At 49.8% G+C, this 16,942-nt stretch overlaps 1 protein-coding gene across 5 annotated transcripts in view; it reads right to left on the minus strand.

Annotated features, from left to right (window-relative positions):
* Nucleotides 1-786: 786 nt before the first annotated feature.
* The window catches only part of Kiaa1211l (KIAA1211 like), a 111,474-nt gene continuing 95,318 nt past the window's right edge, over nucleotides 787-16,942 (minus strand). For 4 of the 5 annotated variants that reach the window (XM_029538202.1, XM_029538201.1, XM_029538199.1 and 1 more), the window contains exons 7-10: nucleotides 14,264-16,580; nucleotides 3,662-3,849; nucleotides 2,500-2,644; nucleotides 787-1,509 (exon numbers count right to left, since the gene is read on the minus strand). In XM_029538202.1, coding sequence (XP_029394062.1) covers nucleotides 1,367-1,509; nucleotides 2,500-2,644; nucleotides 3,662-3,849; nucleotides 14,264-16,580 — 2,793 coding nt within the window. In that variant the 3' untranslated portion in view covers nucleotides 787-1,366. The remainder of the gene's footprint in view (nucleotides 1,510-2,499; nucleotides 2,645-3,661; nucleotides 3,850-14,263; nucleotides 16,581-16,942) is intronic. The other variant, XM_029538200.1, reaches the window with a different exon arrangement.

Here is a 16,942-nt window from a genome sequence, read left to right on the forward strand (position 1 = left end):
CATTCTTGGCTGTTGTACCAGTGAGCCTGTTGTCAACAGAAATATGCAGGCTGGACGGGTGAGATGCCATAAAGTGTCGATAGTGTCCTGCTTAGATTTATTTACTTATTATTGTATTTTATTGTATTTTGCCAACTTGACACAAGCCAGGGTCACCTGGGAAAAGGAAACTTTAACTGAGAAAATGCCTCGTTAGCCAGCACATCGTCAAGTCTGTAAGGAAATTCTCTGTGAGCGGGCCCAGCTCTCTTCAGGCAGCAGCATTGCTGGGCAGGTGGTCCTGTGTTGTGTAAGCAGGCTGAGCTAGCCACAGGGAACAAACTGGTAAGCAGCATTTCCCTGTGGCTTGTGTTTCAATTTCTGCTCTGAAGGTCCAGCCTTGGCTTCCCTGAGTGGACCGTGACCTGGGGTGTGTCAGCTAACATAAACCCTTTTCTCCCAAGCCGCTTTTGGTTATGATGTTTATAAACAAACTAGAAAGCAAACTAGGACAGACTGCCCCTAAGACTTTCATATTCTTACAATGTTGTATGTAGAACAAATGAGAAAAAACATCCTACAAATTCTTCTTTTTTCCTAAAATGAACGCCAATGTTTTGTTAGAACAATAAAAACCAACCACTTTCTCCCCACCCCACCCCCACCCCCTCCCCTCCCGCCACCGCCAATACAGGCCAAACTCAACTCCAGACTGAGTCAGGGTTTTCACTGAGGTGTGAAGGCATTCCCTCAGCACTGGAAGATGTTCTCTGTGAGCAAAACTAACATTGACGCACAGAGCAGAAACATGTTTGAAACTTTTTATTAAACAGGCAATGCATTTTGCACAGGACACGGATGCCTAGTGGAAAAGTTTAAAAATTCTTTTTGGAAACAGTCTATGAACTGACAAACCCTTGCCACGTCCTTTCCTCTCCTTCTCGGGGTGGGTGGGTTTCTTCAGGAAACTGGATTGTGAAGTAGGTAGCTGCTCTTGTAAAGGGCATCCCTGCTTTACCACAAACATCATGCCTATTAGTAAACAAGAAAGACCACGATGGCCCACGGCAAGACGGTGGCCAGAGGCACTGGCCGATGGCAAGAGGCAGCGCAGACCTGGGACTCCTAGGCTCACACTGACATCTCAGCACAGGAATGGCGCCCCTGGACTTTGAAACATTCTTGCCACAGCCCCTCTGGCCGGGCACTGAGGCTGTCTGCTGGTCTTCTCTCTTCCCCCTGGTCCCCCTCTCTTCTCCGAGCACATCGGAACCCGTTGACAAAAATCAATCCTAAGTTTCACAGTCTGCTTGCCATGATTTATTGGCAGTTTAAAACTAAGTGGCTCGTCGGTCCGGCGGACCTCCTTCCTCAGCAGGCTGCCAATCTATTTTATGATTTGGGGCATGTCGCTCCAGGCTTGAGATTTCTTTCTGGCGAGTTCCATCCAGGATGGTTGATCTGTGCTAGCATAACTGGCCCTCTTCAGCTGGTGAAGTTCCTTCTCTGCGGTTGCTGCAGCCTGAGCTGCTGGGAGACAAAACAAAAGCAAGAGACCCAGTGTGGGCTTTCCCTAAGCCTCTCCTATAGCTTTAAATATATGTTACAGTCACTGTGCTCCAAGACACACAATCCATCAGTACGTAAAGGAGTGAGTGAAGGCTGAAGCAGCAAGTGTGGAGCATATACGATTGGAAGCGCTTCGGAGCAGGCTTAGGTGGTTCTGGAGGCAAAGCGAGTCTGGAAAGGTTCAGGGTCTAACTGCGGAACACCATGGGATTGAGCATAACACCTTCACAACCACCCAATTAGAATGGCTACTAAAGTAAAATTCTTATGTCTTTTGACTACAATACAAAGTAAATAAAAAATTAAAAATATTAGGTTCGGGATGTCATTTGATGGGAGAGTATGTGATTAGTGTGCAGGAGGTTCCGGGTTCATCCCCGGCACCATTTGACGTGACAAAGACTACCTCCCTGAGCTCAGAATTGCATTCAAAGCCAGCAGAGACAGGGACCTGTGTTTTACGATTTCACGTTCCCCAAAAGGGAAATCTCACCGAGACACAGAGTCGGTTCGTGCTTGCCTACCCCAGGGAAGGCAATGTGACAAGTAGGTTTCCTTCCAGTGTGAGGGGTGTGTTCTATTCTTAGATTGCCACCAGGGTGGTGGGGCTCTGAAAATATGCATAATCTCACCATTAGATACATCCACTGAAGTGCGCACTGAATATGGGTGACTGTTATCTCGTGTAAATTCCTTCTCAATAAAAGGGGTGGGGGAACAACATTTAAAAAAAGCACGGCTCAACATGGCAAAATGATTCAATAACACAAACTCCAATCGTAGGAAGAAATATATATATATATATATATATATATATATATATATATATATATATATATACACATATATATATATATATATGTGTGTGTGTGTGTGTGTGTGTGTGTGTGTTGTGTGCACGTGCACATGTGTGTGTGCCAAAGTATTTGGAAATACAAGCCAATCTCATACCCAAGTTCTGATGGGACAGTGAGATTCCTCTCTGCAGCCCTTCCTTGAGGTTCAGTTTTGACCCCTGCCTCTGGGTCACAGCAGGCTTTGCAGGCGTCATCAGGAAAGATTTGCTCCGGACGAAGTCACCCTGTTTCACAGACTCCTATGGAGACATAAAATGACACATGCTGCCCAACGATACAGACTCAGAGGGGGTAAATACTCCAAGTGTCTTAGTTACAAAATGTCTCTCCCAAGATGCATCCTGCTGCTGGCCCTTTCTGGAAAGAAGCTCTGTGCACCGGCATTACCTACCGAGATGCCAGAGCTACAACTTGTGCCAACCCCCTGTAGCCCACGTGTGCATGGTGGCTCCTTGCTTGCCTGGACAGCCCAGACTCAGCCCCAGATGGTATAGAGCAAGGCTCTATGTGAAAGTTGTAGGGAATGGTTTTATGACACGCGCTATATGACAGCAGCTGAAATGGGCTAACATTTCGCTCTGTAATTCCCCTTCCTCTATGTTACATACAGGTCTTCAGCTGTGCAGACACAACGGAGAATTGCATTAGCAGGAAGGGAAGCAGGTCCTACCACAGCGCAGGCTCCCTTTCCTATATGGCAGAACCCCGTTTATTGTATTGGTTAGCAGAGGCTGTATCATGGCCTGCTTCTAAGCACAGTTGTTGGGGTTGGTGAGAGCTGTTTTCAGCTGAATACAACATGCAACCCCAGGTTTTGTCTGTGCAGCCCTAGGTGAGGGAAAAGGGAAGCCAGCAGGCAGCAGCCCGTGCAGGGTTCATTTATCACCACACAAGGGGCTGAGGTGGAGCTGGTGACCGTATTAGCCTGTGTCTGAAGGGAGTTGTTGATTTAACTGTCTTCATTTTTTTCCAGAGGCTGAGCTGCGTTGCCTAGGAGGCCAGAGCAGCCTCGGGCACCACTGCATTTCTACCAGCCCACACAGGCAAAGAGGAGGCAGCTAGCTCCTCCATGGGGGCCAGAAGCTGACGTACTGCCTTTGCGCATGTCAGCAGTCATGGTAGGCATGACGTCTCTGTGATGTTCATGCAGGACCTCTGTGAGCACAGTGGTACCTGCTCCCACCGCACCCTGACAAGATCCCTGCCTCACCCCACCCCACCCCCCAACCCGAACACCACAGAAAAAGAGTGGTAACCTGGGCTCTCTCGGCCACCTTGGCTTGCTTCCCAGTTTCTGTCTTTAGGAGCCTTGACCCAGGCTTCTCTTCCTGGTTGCCAGGCAGGTCTGGGGCTCCTCTTCTCTTCTGCCGGGCCATGGTGATCCAGGGTGGGGTGGGTTGCCCATCAGCCCCAGGACCTGTAGCCGCAGGAGGCTGACCCTTTTCTGTGATAAAGGCCAAGAAGGAGCAGTATTAGGCAGACAGTCCCACCCTTCCCTTCAGTCTCACCCACAGCTTCTCTCCCATGCAAGGTGTGTTATATTGCTTTGTTTGGTTCAGGGGGCTGAGGAGAGGTCTCAGAGAGCCCCCACTCCCCATTCCCCCCTGAGTCAAATCCTCTCTGATGGTATTATTGCAAACTTCTTTCTTTCTTTCTTTCTTTCTTTCTTTCTTTCTTTCTTTCTTTCTTTCTTTCTTTCTTTTTTTTTCTATAGATGCCTCAGATTGATTACCTCCTCTGGTCTGAGCTACCAAAACCACAAGATGCAGCTGCACCCCCAACCTGTGCATTTTGGAGCTAATTTCTACCAGGGCATTCTCTCTGGGAGGAGCTGGAATGTATGCACAGATAGGATGTCTTTGATAAGATTCTACATTTGGAACCAGTGACCCGCCCCCACTCCTAAAAACATTCCCTTTGTGGGATGTGATGCCATTTCTACAACCATCTGTCTTCACTTGACACAGGAAGTACTAGGGCCTGCATGGTTAACACAGGCTGTTTCTCTTCTGCTCTACATTCTTTAAGGGCCCTCTTTGCCTTCTCCAGCCATTTCTTCACCCTAGTGACCAGGAGCTCCCTCAGAACTTGTCCTGTGTGTCTCACCCTCACCCCATCCCTATGCCAGAGCACTGGCCAGAGGCAGCAGCCCCCCCTTGGAAACAGACGGGACATTTTCTCTGGCTTTGAACTTTATTTTCTCAGCTAACAACATATTCCGAACAGTTCTGATAAGATTAAATTCACAACCCGAGAAACTTGCCATTCCAGTTTGAAATCAGAGCAGAGAAGTAGCTTGTGGAGGGCCAGACCAGCCTCTCCCACCCCGTCAAAGCTCAGTGCTGGCTACTGAGCACTCTGTCACCTCTTAGCCCAAAGGCACAAGACATAGTTCTGGTAAATTCTTTATACCCTGCACTTGGATAATTTCATCTGAGCCAAAAGATACATTTTTAAACTGAACATAAAGAGGGCTGGGGGGATGCCCAGGGAGGAGTGCTGGCTGCTCTGCCCCAGGACCTGCGGTTGAGTCCCAGCATCCATGTGTGGCTCACAACCATCTGTAACTCCGGTTCCTTGGATTATGCGCTTTCTTTGGCATCTGTAGGTACACACACGGTGCACAAACAAGTAAACAAAGCACTTATACATGTAGAGTTTAAAACCTTCAAACAAGCAGAAAAGTTATATGGGACTGCCTGTAAGGTGGGTTGGCAAGAAGGGACCCCCCCCCAGGGGAGGGCGGGGCTCGGGGCTGGATGAAGAGGAGGGGCCCTGAGGGAGGGCAGGGCTCTGGGAAAGGCTCGGGTGGCAATGTTTCCAACTGCACTGTTGTGTGCCCATGTACCTACGTTCACATGCTGACCCTCGGGAGTGGGTGAACCCTGCAGCTGCACTAGGCTGTGCCAGGATGTGACCTCCAGGCAACTTCACGGAGCACTGACCTGAGCAAGTGACCAAGATCTCTTAGCAGCCATTTCTTTCCTGTTTGGTTCCTGTATTTCCCCACACTTGGACACATCCCACAATATCAAGCCTCAGAGATGTTGCACCTCTGTTCCAAGTAAAGTATGGGCAGACAGAGTCAGGTGACAGCCATTCTGCTCTGTGACACAGGCCTGGGTGGCTTCCATGACTTGCACCCTTATCCTCTGTCACACTGGAACCCAGGGCTCTGTATCTGTGCTCCATCTGGGCAGGGGAGGGCTAGGGCTAGAGAGAGGAATGAAGACAGACAGTGGGCAGTCTATGGCAGCCTTGAGGGGGCGGGCAAATAGGTTGTCAGTGACCCCTTAGAGCATTAACTCTCAGGGCCAAGGTTGAAACATAAAAAAATCTCTTTTGCGATTAGATCTGCTCAAAAGATCAGCTCTAGGGCACTGCAGATAAAAAAGCCACAGGCAAACCCTCCTTTATTTATCTTCCTGCCCCAACAGACAGACCTGAGTTTCCTGGGGATTTGATTTAAAGACTTCTGACATCTCAGCCCCTCCTCCGGAATAATAAGGGCTTTAGGTTGTCAAGTGTACCCAGGTCTGCAACCAACACCTGCAGAGCCTGACATTTCTCTCACTGAACAGCAGACACCACGTGCTGGAATGAATGTATGTGATATCCCTTTGCCGAGGGTCTGAGAAAAGCTGGCTCCCCATACAGGTGCCGGGGAAGGGCGTAATCTAATCTGCCTTAGAGCAAACCCAGACCAACACTTCCAGATGGCAAGGGCCTCAGGTGTGGGGAGCTGGAGAGCCACACAGCTGGGCCCTAGCAACCCCACTGCACAGGCAGTGATCAGAGGAAAACTATCACTTTGTTAGTTACGGAGAGGAGTCCATCAAAGGGACGGTTGGTAAAAGCCCTCCCTCCTCAGTAACGTAGTCTCGTCCCTCAAGCTCTATTTGGGAAAATACTGTAAAGCACCGATCTTCAACACAGCCTGTCCTGGGGCTGGGTTTCGGGCCTCAGGCTAGCTGTGTGCTCCTGGGCAGACCCCGTGTAAATGCAGGTGTAAAAATCCCAGAAGACAACCTGCTACCTGTGCCAGCTGTTTGTAAATATTCAGTGACGTCATCCTCCCCCTCCTCCAAGCCCCAGCATGGTGCCTGGCACCTGCCAGCTGTTCTCCATTACCATGTGCAGAAGACCACTGGCTGGGCTTCAGCTGCCCCCACTGCTACTCTGTCTGTCATTGCTGGTAACAATGTAACAAACCATTTTGCTGATTTCTGTTTTCTAATCTCTTTCAAAAGACGGGGAAACTAAGGCTTATGGACTTAGTTTGTGGACATATGTGATTTAGCTATCTGATTTAGAAGACACCACTCCCCCGAGTCCTAACCACTCCCCTGGTCCTGGGATGCTTGACCTACAGGTGGCAAACACTTTCCATCACTCGGAGTCACCCTCTTTGCTTGGTTTTGGTGCCTACTAAAATTCAAATTTAAGGCACTGTTTTTTGTTTGTCTGTTCGCTTGCTTGTTTTGTTTTTCCAGAAAGAACCCTAGAAGTGACCCACTGAGGGTGAAACACAAATGATGAGCCGCACCCTACATGACATCTCTCAGAAAGCTGAGCCCAGAAGCTTAGAGCTGTCAAGAACACAGTTGTGGTTGGGAGGCAATGAGCTGGAGGATGTGAACTTTAGGGGCTCTGGCTCTTGGGCTGAGATATTAAAGCAGATGTTCTGGTCTAAGCAAGCTTGTAACAGGTCAGCATACTGCTGTGTGAGCTTTCCTTCTTGAGGCAACTGTGTGCACGAGTACCTGTGTGTGTGTGTGTGTGTGCTCGCTCGCATGTGCCTGTGCATGAGCATTCATGCATGCATGTATGTGTGTGTTTGCACATTCATGTGTGTTTGCACATCTGTGTGTGTGTTTACACATTCATGTGTATGTGTTTGTGAATATGTGTTTATGCATCCATGTGTATGTACACTTGCATGTGCATATTCATGTGTGTGTGCTTGTACATGTGCATGAGTACATACACAAGTTTATGTGCATGTATGCACATGAAGGCCAGGGGCTGTCGCCAAGTGTGTTCCCTAATCTCTATGCACCCTTATTTTTGAGACTGAGTTACTCACCTAACTTAGAGCTCACTAATACTACTAGACTGGCTGGTCAGTAAGCCCCAGAGGGCCTCCTTTCTGTCCCCCACCCCCAATGCTGGGATAATAAGAAACTGGGTGCTGGGCTCAAGTCAGCTCTAGTCCTCATGCTTGTGTGGCAAATGCTTTAACTGGAGCCATCCTTGCAGCCCCTGAATCACTGTTGTAAAAATGTATATCCACAGCTCATTTCCAGGAATTAAAACCTCCTCCGGGGAACAAGAGGCCTGAGTTTGCTCAATAAGACTTCTGATCTAAAGTGGACGTATTAGCAACCATGGCTCTCAAGTGGTTGAAGCCAGAACAGCATTTGGTCCCGTCTTCTTGTTTTTTAGGCCCCCAGCTACAGTCCTGACATACATGGGCATGACAGACAGACGCTAAGGGGGCTCCAGGGCAGGCATGGACCTTGTGTCCTGAGAATGCCACACCTTGTGTTTGCTTCAGGATTACATTATGCTTTCAGCATATAAGGCTTCAGCTCTGTTCTTAAAACATCCATTAATCTGATATCTGTCCTGGCTCACAGCCAGCTCCTGGTCAATATCACTTGTGAGCTTTAGTGGCTTTCCATCAGTTCTGTCCAGCAGCCACGGGGCAATCTTATAGCAGAACTTACTGTGCTTGCCGGAGGCTTTATTTTGAAAGCAGGCAAGGGTTTTCCATAAAGCACATAATATAGAGCTTTGCACTAGCTCCAATCCTGAATGAACCCACTGCCCCTTCATTTCCCCATCCAGCACATAATCAATGTCCAATGCTCACTGTTTCCCTGTTGGAGGATTCTCTCCCTGCCAAAAGGCATTGGCAACCCCAGATCAGGTGCTTCTGTGGCTACCTGGATGTATGCAGTTGGCAGGAGAAAATCCAAGCTCCCTTGATGACCCCTGGAGCTGGCTGAGCCTTGTCCCAACCAACTCAGTTCCAGGTTCAGTGACAGACCCTCACTCAGAAAACAAGGTGGCGAGCGACTGAGGAAGACACTCAACGCCCACCCCTGGCCGTTCACATGACGTGCACACATGGGCACATATACAGTAATGCGAACACATGCATAGGTCACAGAAGCACACACAAGTAAATACAAACGAGAACACACAGCTGTCAGATCATCTGGATTCATTAGCTGCTGAACACTGGTCAGGAAGGGGAGTCTAATGCCTGCCCACACAGGGGGATGGGGCAGGCCTTTGCCTGAGAGCTATTCCCACATTTCAAGAAGGGCACCAAGGGACTCTGGGGGAAGTCTTGTTCCTCCCTGGCAGCTCCTTCCCATTCTCTTTACCCCTTCAGCCGCCAAGGTTCCTTGTGGTTTCTCTCCACGTGCCTTTCTGATGGTGGCCCCTCTCCCTACTCCCTAGCTCCAAGGGAGACACCCACCACTTCCAAATTTTCTTCCCCAGCTGCATGTAAGGCCAAAAGGACCATCCTGTTCTCACCCTGTGACTTCCTCTCAGGTCAAGAGGCACAGCTTGACCTACTTCTGCGGCCTTGGGCTTCTTGTGGTTTTAATTTCCACCCTCAACTCAAAAACTCACCTCTGCCTGACCTACAGTCTGACCTCTGCCTGACCGATCTCAGTCTTGAAACCCCCAAGAAAGGGAGAAGAAAAGGCTGTCGAGCCAGTGAGATTGCTCAGTAGGTAAAGGTACTTACTGCTAATCCTGAAGACAGGACTTGGGACACACCCCCCAGCCCCACCCTAACCCCAGGACCTAGATGCTGGAAAGAAACTATCTTCCAAAAGTTGTCCTTTGACCCCTACACATGCAGTGTGAGACACCTGCCTGTGAGTGCCTATATACACATATCAAGTAACCCAAATGCAATGATCTCTAAAAGGACTGTCCTCTTTGGGCCAGTGATGGCAAAAGACATGCCAGCAGAAGCGGGTGACAGCCTGTTCACTTTATGGGATCCAGGAAGCAAAAGAGAGCAGGAAGGGACTGTGGTCCCAGTAATTAATTCACAGGCTTGCCTAATCTCTTTCCTGGATGCCTGTCTGCCACAGGTCCCTTCATCTCCAAAAAGGCTCACGAGCTAGGATCAAGTCTTCAATACATGACACACGGGGCTTTGAGGGACATCCAAGACCCAAACTCTCGCAGACATGGCATTCATAAGGACCTTCACAACTCTCCTCAGAGTTGATTTTTTTTCAGATCCTCACCAGAGGTTCATGGAGCAAAGTCACTTGCCCAGGACGGTTGGCTTTAAATGTCAACATGTCTTAAGTTAGAATCATCGGGGGTGGGGTGGTCCTCAAGTGAGGAATTGTCTCTATCAGGTTGGCCTGTGGGCAAGTTGGTGTGGAATTGTCCTACTGGCCTTAATGGATGTGGGAAGACCCACCTCAAATATGGGTGGCACCTTCTGGTAGCAGCCCAGACCAAAGGGACATAGAAGTAGGACTATTCTACCCATTCTCTGGCCTTACTTCCAGGTCTTCAGATTGGCACTTCTGAGGTGCCCAGCCTTATAGATGGACCAACTAATGGGTTCATGGCCTGTCTGGGGCAAGACAGCCATTGCTGGGCCACTCTCACTACAGATGCGCCCAGCTTCAAGGCCCAAGGAATCACTAAGTTCCTGGCCTTCCAAGTGTGCTCCTGCTCTTGGTGGGATATTTGGACTGCATTGCATACACCAGTTTAGCAAACCCTTAAATCTTTTAGAAAACCTTAACACCTATGGTCACAATGAAAGGAAGCTAAGATATGAACACAGCCATACGTACGCCCCATATTAAGGGGTGTGTTCTCATGAGCTTCTGATACACCCACTTCCTCCCCACTGAACTTTCCGTCCGAGTGGCCAAGGTAGAGTTACTCAGCCTGGACTCTGTACTGTCTTTAGAGCTGGTAACTCTACACCACGGAGGGACTGTCCTGTGCAGTGGAGAACGCTGGCCACCTGCCTCCTCTCACTCCAGACCTGCCCTGTGACAATCACATTTGTGTCTAGAGAATAGGCAAATGTACATGGGAAGACAAAGCTGCCTCAGGTGGGAACCAGAACACACAGACCCTGAGCTAAGTCAGGTTCAGTTTCCTGTTCCCTGACAGGATCAGGTTCCCTGGTTTTGTTCTCAATGGCTGCAGGTCCAGAAGGAAGATTGGGTGGGAGAATGAGAGAATTCTTCTTTGATTGACACCTGCCACTCTCTTACTGGACTGATGATTAGCAGATGTAAAGAAGGACTCTAGAAAATTCTGGGCAATTTTTAGGTCTTCTGGGTTCCAGCTGCTCTCTGGGGTTCTCTTGTCCTCTTGGTAGCACTGGGGCCACAGGAGGTCACATAGAAGCCTTATCTACCCAATATCCATAAGGGGCTGGAATTAGTCACCAATTCTCCAAGATGCTCAACTGCAGGGAACACACACCCAGCTTCCCACGAAGTTTTATAGCATCTCCTAGAGACTCAAGAGCATGGGAGCTGTCCATTTCTGTCCTAGCCCCTGCACCGGGGGATCACGAGCTATAGAACTGCTTGTCATAGAAGTGCCACAGAGTTCCGCCTTCCCCAATTGAAGGTAGGTTGGTGAATGGGTCCTGAACTGCTAATGTAGTCTGGGGATTTCCATCTGTGGACTGTCACCTCGGTCTGAGGTATTAGGTGAGGCTGGTTAATCTAGGAAGAAGAGTCCTGGCCACCGTGTGTTCTTTGCCACTGAGATGAAGGAACTGGCATGGCTGTGGAACGGTGTCATGTGTCACAGGGAAAATGTCTTTGCTGTTCTATGTTCCTATGACCCATATTAGCAACAACCTTAATTTTACAGGCAAAGAAATAACACTCAGAGTTTGAGAAACTCAAGTGACTCTGGCAAGCAAATCCTTCAGATCCATGTTGCTCACATCAGGGTAGTTGTGCGTTCCCCACAGGTGGGGGGGAGATGGGTGGGGAGGCTGAGGGGAGGCAAAGAGATTGAGAATGGAGAACTGTTGACTCTGGCCATAATCTAAAAAGTCTTGCTTGCCTGACCCAGGAGTTACAACTCTACTCTATGTCTGTCGGGAAGGCATGGAGACTCTCTTAGGGTAGCAACGAGGAGGGAAGGCAGAAAGAAAACATAAATGTGAGAGAGATGGGTTTCCAAAAAAACAGACAAAACTTCAAAAACCAGAAAAATGGTCAAGATGCACATGGGCATGCCTCCAAAGAAATCAAACTCGGCCCAGGAGACTGAAGCCAGTGCTTTGTGTGTGTGTGTGTGAGGTGTGCGTGTGCATGCGTGTGTGTGTGTGTGTGTGTGTGTGTGTGTGTGTGTGGTGTGCAGTTAGTTTTTGGTTAACCTGACAGAGAAGCTAGAACCATCTGGGAAGGGGGAACTTTCAGTTGAAAAAAAAAATGCCTCCATCCGGTTGGCCTTGTAGGCACGACTTTGGGGGCACTGATAGGAGAGGATCCAGAGGGTCTGGCTCTCTCTAGGGAGTGCCAACCCCGGGTAGGGGGACATAGGAGCTACATGAAAGGTGGATGAACATGAGCCTGGAAGCTGGGCAAGAGACAGCCTTCCCTCCAAGGTCTCTGCTTCAGTTCCTACTCCCAGGTCCTGCCCTGTTTGGGTCCTACCTCGTTTTCCTTAATGATGGGCTGTGGTCAGGATGTGCAAACCCAGTAAGTTGTCCTTGGTCATGGTGTTTTACCACAATGATACAAAGCAAACTGAACCATGAGATAACCTCTTTACCCCTTTAAAAACATTACTTTGAGGCAGAATATTACCAGGTTGCAGTGGCTGGCCTCAGGCTTGCCACTGGCCTGTCTGCCCCCCAAGTAGCTAGAATTGCAAGCATGTGACAATATACCTGGCTCACAAGAAACTTTTTCTATATGTGTGTGTGTGTGTGTGTGTGTTTTAGACGTTTTCAAAACATGACACTATCTCCTTCTAAAAATAATGCCTAATTATGGGTGTGGAAAGTTGTTTCCTGACCTGTAATTTAGACTCTGGGATGCACTGGACCAACAGGAGGAAGGAGAGTGTCTTGGAAATTGAACAAGCTGGCTAACCATAGGCCATATTCTTCTCATGGCAAATCAGCAAATTGTGGCCCAGGTCTATAAATAAGCCTACTTTATGCTGAGGAGTGTATTCGCGTGCGCATGCATGCATGCATGCACGCATGCACGCACGTGTGCACACACACACACCACATGGTACCGGACTTGTGTAACCACTTAACATAGTCCCTTTGGCAAACTGGGATCCTGTGTCTGTTACAATAATTCCTATACCTCCTGCCCGCATCACTGAGGGAAGTTCCTCTTTCTCTTCAAAGGGAACACAGGGTGCGAAGGGCAAGAAAAACATCAGTGCAGAGGACAATGCAGCTGGAGTCACTGGAGCAGAGTTTAGAGCTGGGCACCCACCAGGGACAATTGAGAACATCAGCTGTGTTGATGATGTTGCCTTGAACAACATCATTGAAACCTTGTTTTAGGGTTCTGCACTTCTCAAGCAAGCCTCCAAGCCTGGCTTCCTCTCTGTCCCACAGTGCAGCACAAGTGGACTCCTGGTCTTATAAGAGTCACTTAAAAATAGCCTGGAACATTTTAAAATAAAATCTGCCATGGAAAAACTGTTGCTAAGGCCCCAATTTCCCTGTTACAGGTGTAAACATGTGTGCTGTGTGCTTATGTGTGCATGTATACATGTATGTGTGTGTGTGTATGTGCGAGCAAGCACACACATAGGATTTAACAGTTATATAGTCTTATTTTCCATAAATAACATAAGCCAGCAATAAGCAGTCTCTTTAATTGAGCTGCAGATACCCACTTCCAACAGATTCCTTTTGATCTGGAACATCATAACTAAATCAAAGAAGGATACAACTCATCCTACTTTCCCCCTGTTCATCTTAAAGAGTTTCTTTTAAAGGTTATTAAGCAATGTCCCAAGCCTAACGTCATCTCCCTTGGGGGACAGGAAGTAAAGGCTGGCCTTCCTATGACTCCAGTCATACACAGTGTGAGTTCTACACGAGGCCATGCAGAGGCCTTATTAGGACAGGGGAAGAAAGTTTTTCTTGGGGGAATAAGTTAAAAAGAACTCTCACAACCCAGGAGGTTAGTCCCAGGGAAAACCTGCATCACACATTGTTGGCTTTCTGAGACACACAGTTGAAACATTTGTATCGCCCATTTAGAACCCGGAAATAGTCCACAAATTAGATTCTAGATTGCCCTATTATGTCAACATATATGATTTTTCTGCATTCACACAAAAGCCTGGTGTTTGACCATCTATCTTCATAATTCCTGATTCCTTTGAAATATTTATTTTTATCTATATGTAAAGGTATATCTGCTTGTAGTGTGTGCATGTGTGAGCCCAGGCGCTTGCAGAGGCCAGAGAAGATGCCAGAAGCCCTGAAGCTGGAGTTTGGGGCAGTTAGCTGTGAGCCAGCACTAGGCTGAGAACCAAACTCCACTCTTCTTCCCAGGCAGCAAGAGCAGTTAATCAATCACCGAGCCATCGATGTGGCCCCAACTTCTAAGTCTCCATCATTTTGTTTTCCCACACTGGTGATTGAACCACGGGCCTGTGCAGGCAAGAGTGGCAGCCTCAGCTCCCCAACTTTCCAAATGTCAGCAGTGCTAAGAAATTTTGACCTTTTCCTCAGTTCTCTTTGTACTAAGGTCTGGACCTGATTTTACAGGTTTTGTGACCATCCCAGCAACACAGTTTTCCCTGTGACCCATCTATTCCCAACAACAAACATCTTGGAAGGCTCTTACCAGCTCCCTGATGGGGCGATTTTTCCTTCCTGGGCTCGGGAGGCAGGATGACCGGTATGAGTCTCTCGGACTCCCCAGGGCTGGTATCCAGGCCTGTGGGTGGGTACGGCAAGGTAAGGCTCGGCAGAAGCGGCTTCCTGGGCAGGGGTGGCTTGGTACCCGGCTGCTCCGGAGACCTGGTCTTTCCTTTCCCTTGCCCGTTGGGGGACCTGGAGCCTCGCAGTGCGGGAGCAGCCCCAATGTGGCTCTGTTCATCTTTGGGGAGCAGAGCCAGGCCTCCTTTCTCCAACCTGACTTCAGCGCTGTACCTCTTGATGGCTTTGGCCTCTTGGGCAGAGCTGTCTCTGTATTTAAGTGAGAGTGAGGTGGACCGCAGCTTGACTGGGAAGGGGCTCTGGTCCTCCCCATGGGCTGGCTCCTGCACAGAAGAGGCACATGGCTCAGCTTTTTGGGGGCTCTTGCTCGGTCCTGCCTGGCCGGCCCCCGCATCCCCTGAGTTTTGAGGGTCACCACCCATTGTCTTCCGGTCCTGTGGCTTTGGCAGCACCTGAAGGTCATCAAGTGCTGCCTCACTCTTCCAGGCAAGGCCACTCCGCAGCAAGGGTGCTCGGCCCCCTGCAGGCACATGTGCAGAATATTCCGGAAGGCGAGAGCTGCTGACACGGGCACGCGCCCTGCTGGAGGTCACAGAAAACCTCTTAACGCTGCTGCGCTGTGGCTCCGCACTCCGCTCGTTCTTTTTCCCCAGGGCTGCTCTCTCTGGACCTCCTGAGGCTGCAGCCTGTGTAGGCCTGGGGCGGGCGGGAGGCACAACTGCTTTGTCCGCTTTGTCCTGGACTGCTGGGCTAGGCTCTTTCAGAGGAGACTCTGCTGGGGACCCACTGGGGACCGAGGCTTTGTGCTTCAGGCAGCTCTTGGGTCCTGGAGGACTTGGGGCAGGGGCTATGGAAGACTCTGTCCCCGCTCCCTCAGGCCTGGGTACCACCACCAGGGCCAGTTCCTCTTCCTTCTGAACACTTTGGTCCTGTCTCTCTGTATCTGAACGTGTCTCCAAGTTGGTATCAGTGATAGTCATAGGAGTTGGTGTGTCTCCCTTTGGAAGTAATGTGTCCCTATTAGGAGGCTCCATGATTCCTTTGGGTGGTGCCATGTCACTCTTAGAAGGTGACATGTCCCTCTCTGGGGGTGCCGTGATCCTCTTGGGAGGTACCACATCTCCCTCAGAAGGTGACATGTCTCTCTCTGGGGGTGCTGTGATCTTCTTGGGAGGTGCCACATCTCCCTCAGAAGGTGACATGTCCCTCTCTGGGGGTGCCGTGATCCTCTTGGGAGGTGCCACATCTCCCTCAGAAGGTGACATGTCTCTCTCTGGGGGTGCCGTGGTCTTCTTGGGAGGTGCCACATCTCCCTCGGAAGGTGACATGTCTCTCTCTGGGGGTGCCGTGATCTTCTTGGGAGGTGCCCCATCTCCCTCGGAAGGTGACATGTCTCTCTCTGGGGGTGCCATGACCCTCTTGGGAGGTGCCACATCTCCCTCAGAAGGTGACATGTCTCTCTCTGGGGTTGCCGTGATCTTCTTGGAAGGTGCCACATCTATCTCGGAAGGTGACATGTCTCTCTCTGGGGGTGCCATGATCCTCTTGGGAGGTGCCACATCTCCCTCAGAAGGTGACATGTCTCTCTCTGGGGGTGCCACGATCCTCTTGGGAGGTGCCACATCTCCCTCAGAAGGTGACATGTCTCTCTCCAGAGGTGCCATGACACCCTTGTGAGGTGTTGTGTTTCCCTCAGGAAGTACAGAGCCCTCCTTGGAAGGTACCATGTCCCCCTCAGGGACATCAGTAGATAGTGGGGTTTCTGCATCTCCAGAACCACAAGGAGCCTCCTCTGATGTACTCTCCACTAGGGGACACAGGCCTCCAGTGGGCAGCTCTTCCTTCTGGATCTTGCCATGGAGAATATGGTTTGGAGAGCTTTCTGGCAGAGATGGGGACTCCAAGCTTGGGACTGAGACCACCATGGGCTCAGTGACTTCTGGCATAGCTGGAAGGCTTGAGGGTTCATCTCTAGGGCAGCCTCCCTCCTCCATGCTGGCACTGACTGCCGTGCTGTGCTGTAGGCGAGCACGCCTGGCACAGGCCCCCCCAGGTGACAGAAAGGTTGCAGGTCCCCCCAACTCAGGCCTTCTGCCTGGCATCAAATCCCGCTGCCTAGCATCCGGGGTCTCTTCCATGCTGACATGAAGCAATGGCTTCTCCTCATAGTCTTCCTCCTCTAGGGTCCACGACAGGTCACTCAGGCACTCAGACTGCGCCCTCTAGGAGAGAAACAGAGGTGAGAGATAGCGTCACTGTCACTGCACCAAGTGTTAGGCGACCTAGCTCATCCCCGCCTCCTCTAGGGCTAAAGTGGTTCAGGTGACACAGTAGTTCTCAAAGGCTGCTGCTGAAGTAGATATCTGCACGCTCTTCAGCTGCCCTTATGAGTTTACACGGAGCCTTGTTCACAAATGTAGCTGGTCCACGGCCGGTAGCCCCCCAACCTAAATGCAACTCATGCAGCCAGATATGTTACTGCACACTTTTAATCCCAGCATCAGGGAGGCAGACAGACAGATCTCTATGAGTTTGAGGTCAGAAATCAGGATGTATATGTATGTGTATATATATATATATATAT

Source organism: Mus pahari, chromosome 5 (assembly GCF_900095145.1).
Source record: "Mus pahari chromosome 5, PAHARI_EIJ_v1.1, whole genome shotgun sequence".
Lineage (NCBI taxonomy): Eukaryota > Metazoa > Chordata > Mammalia > Rodentia > Muridae > Mus > Mus pahari.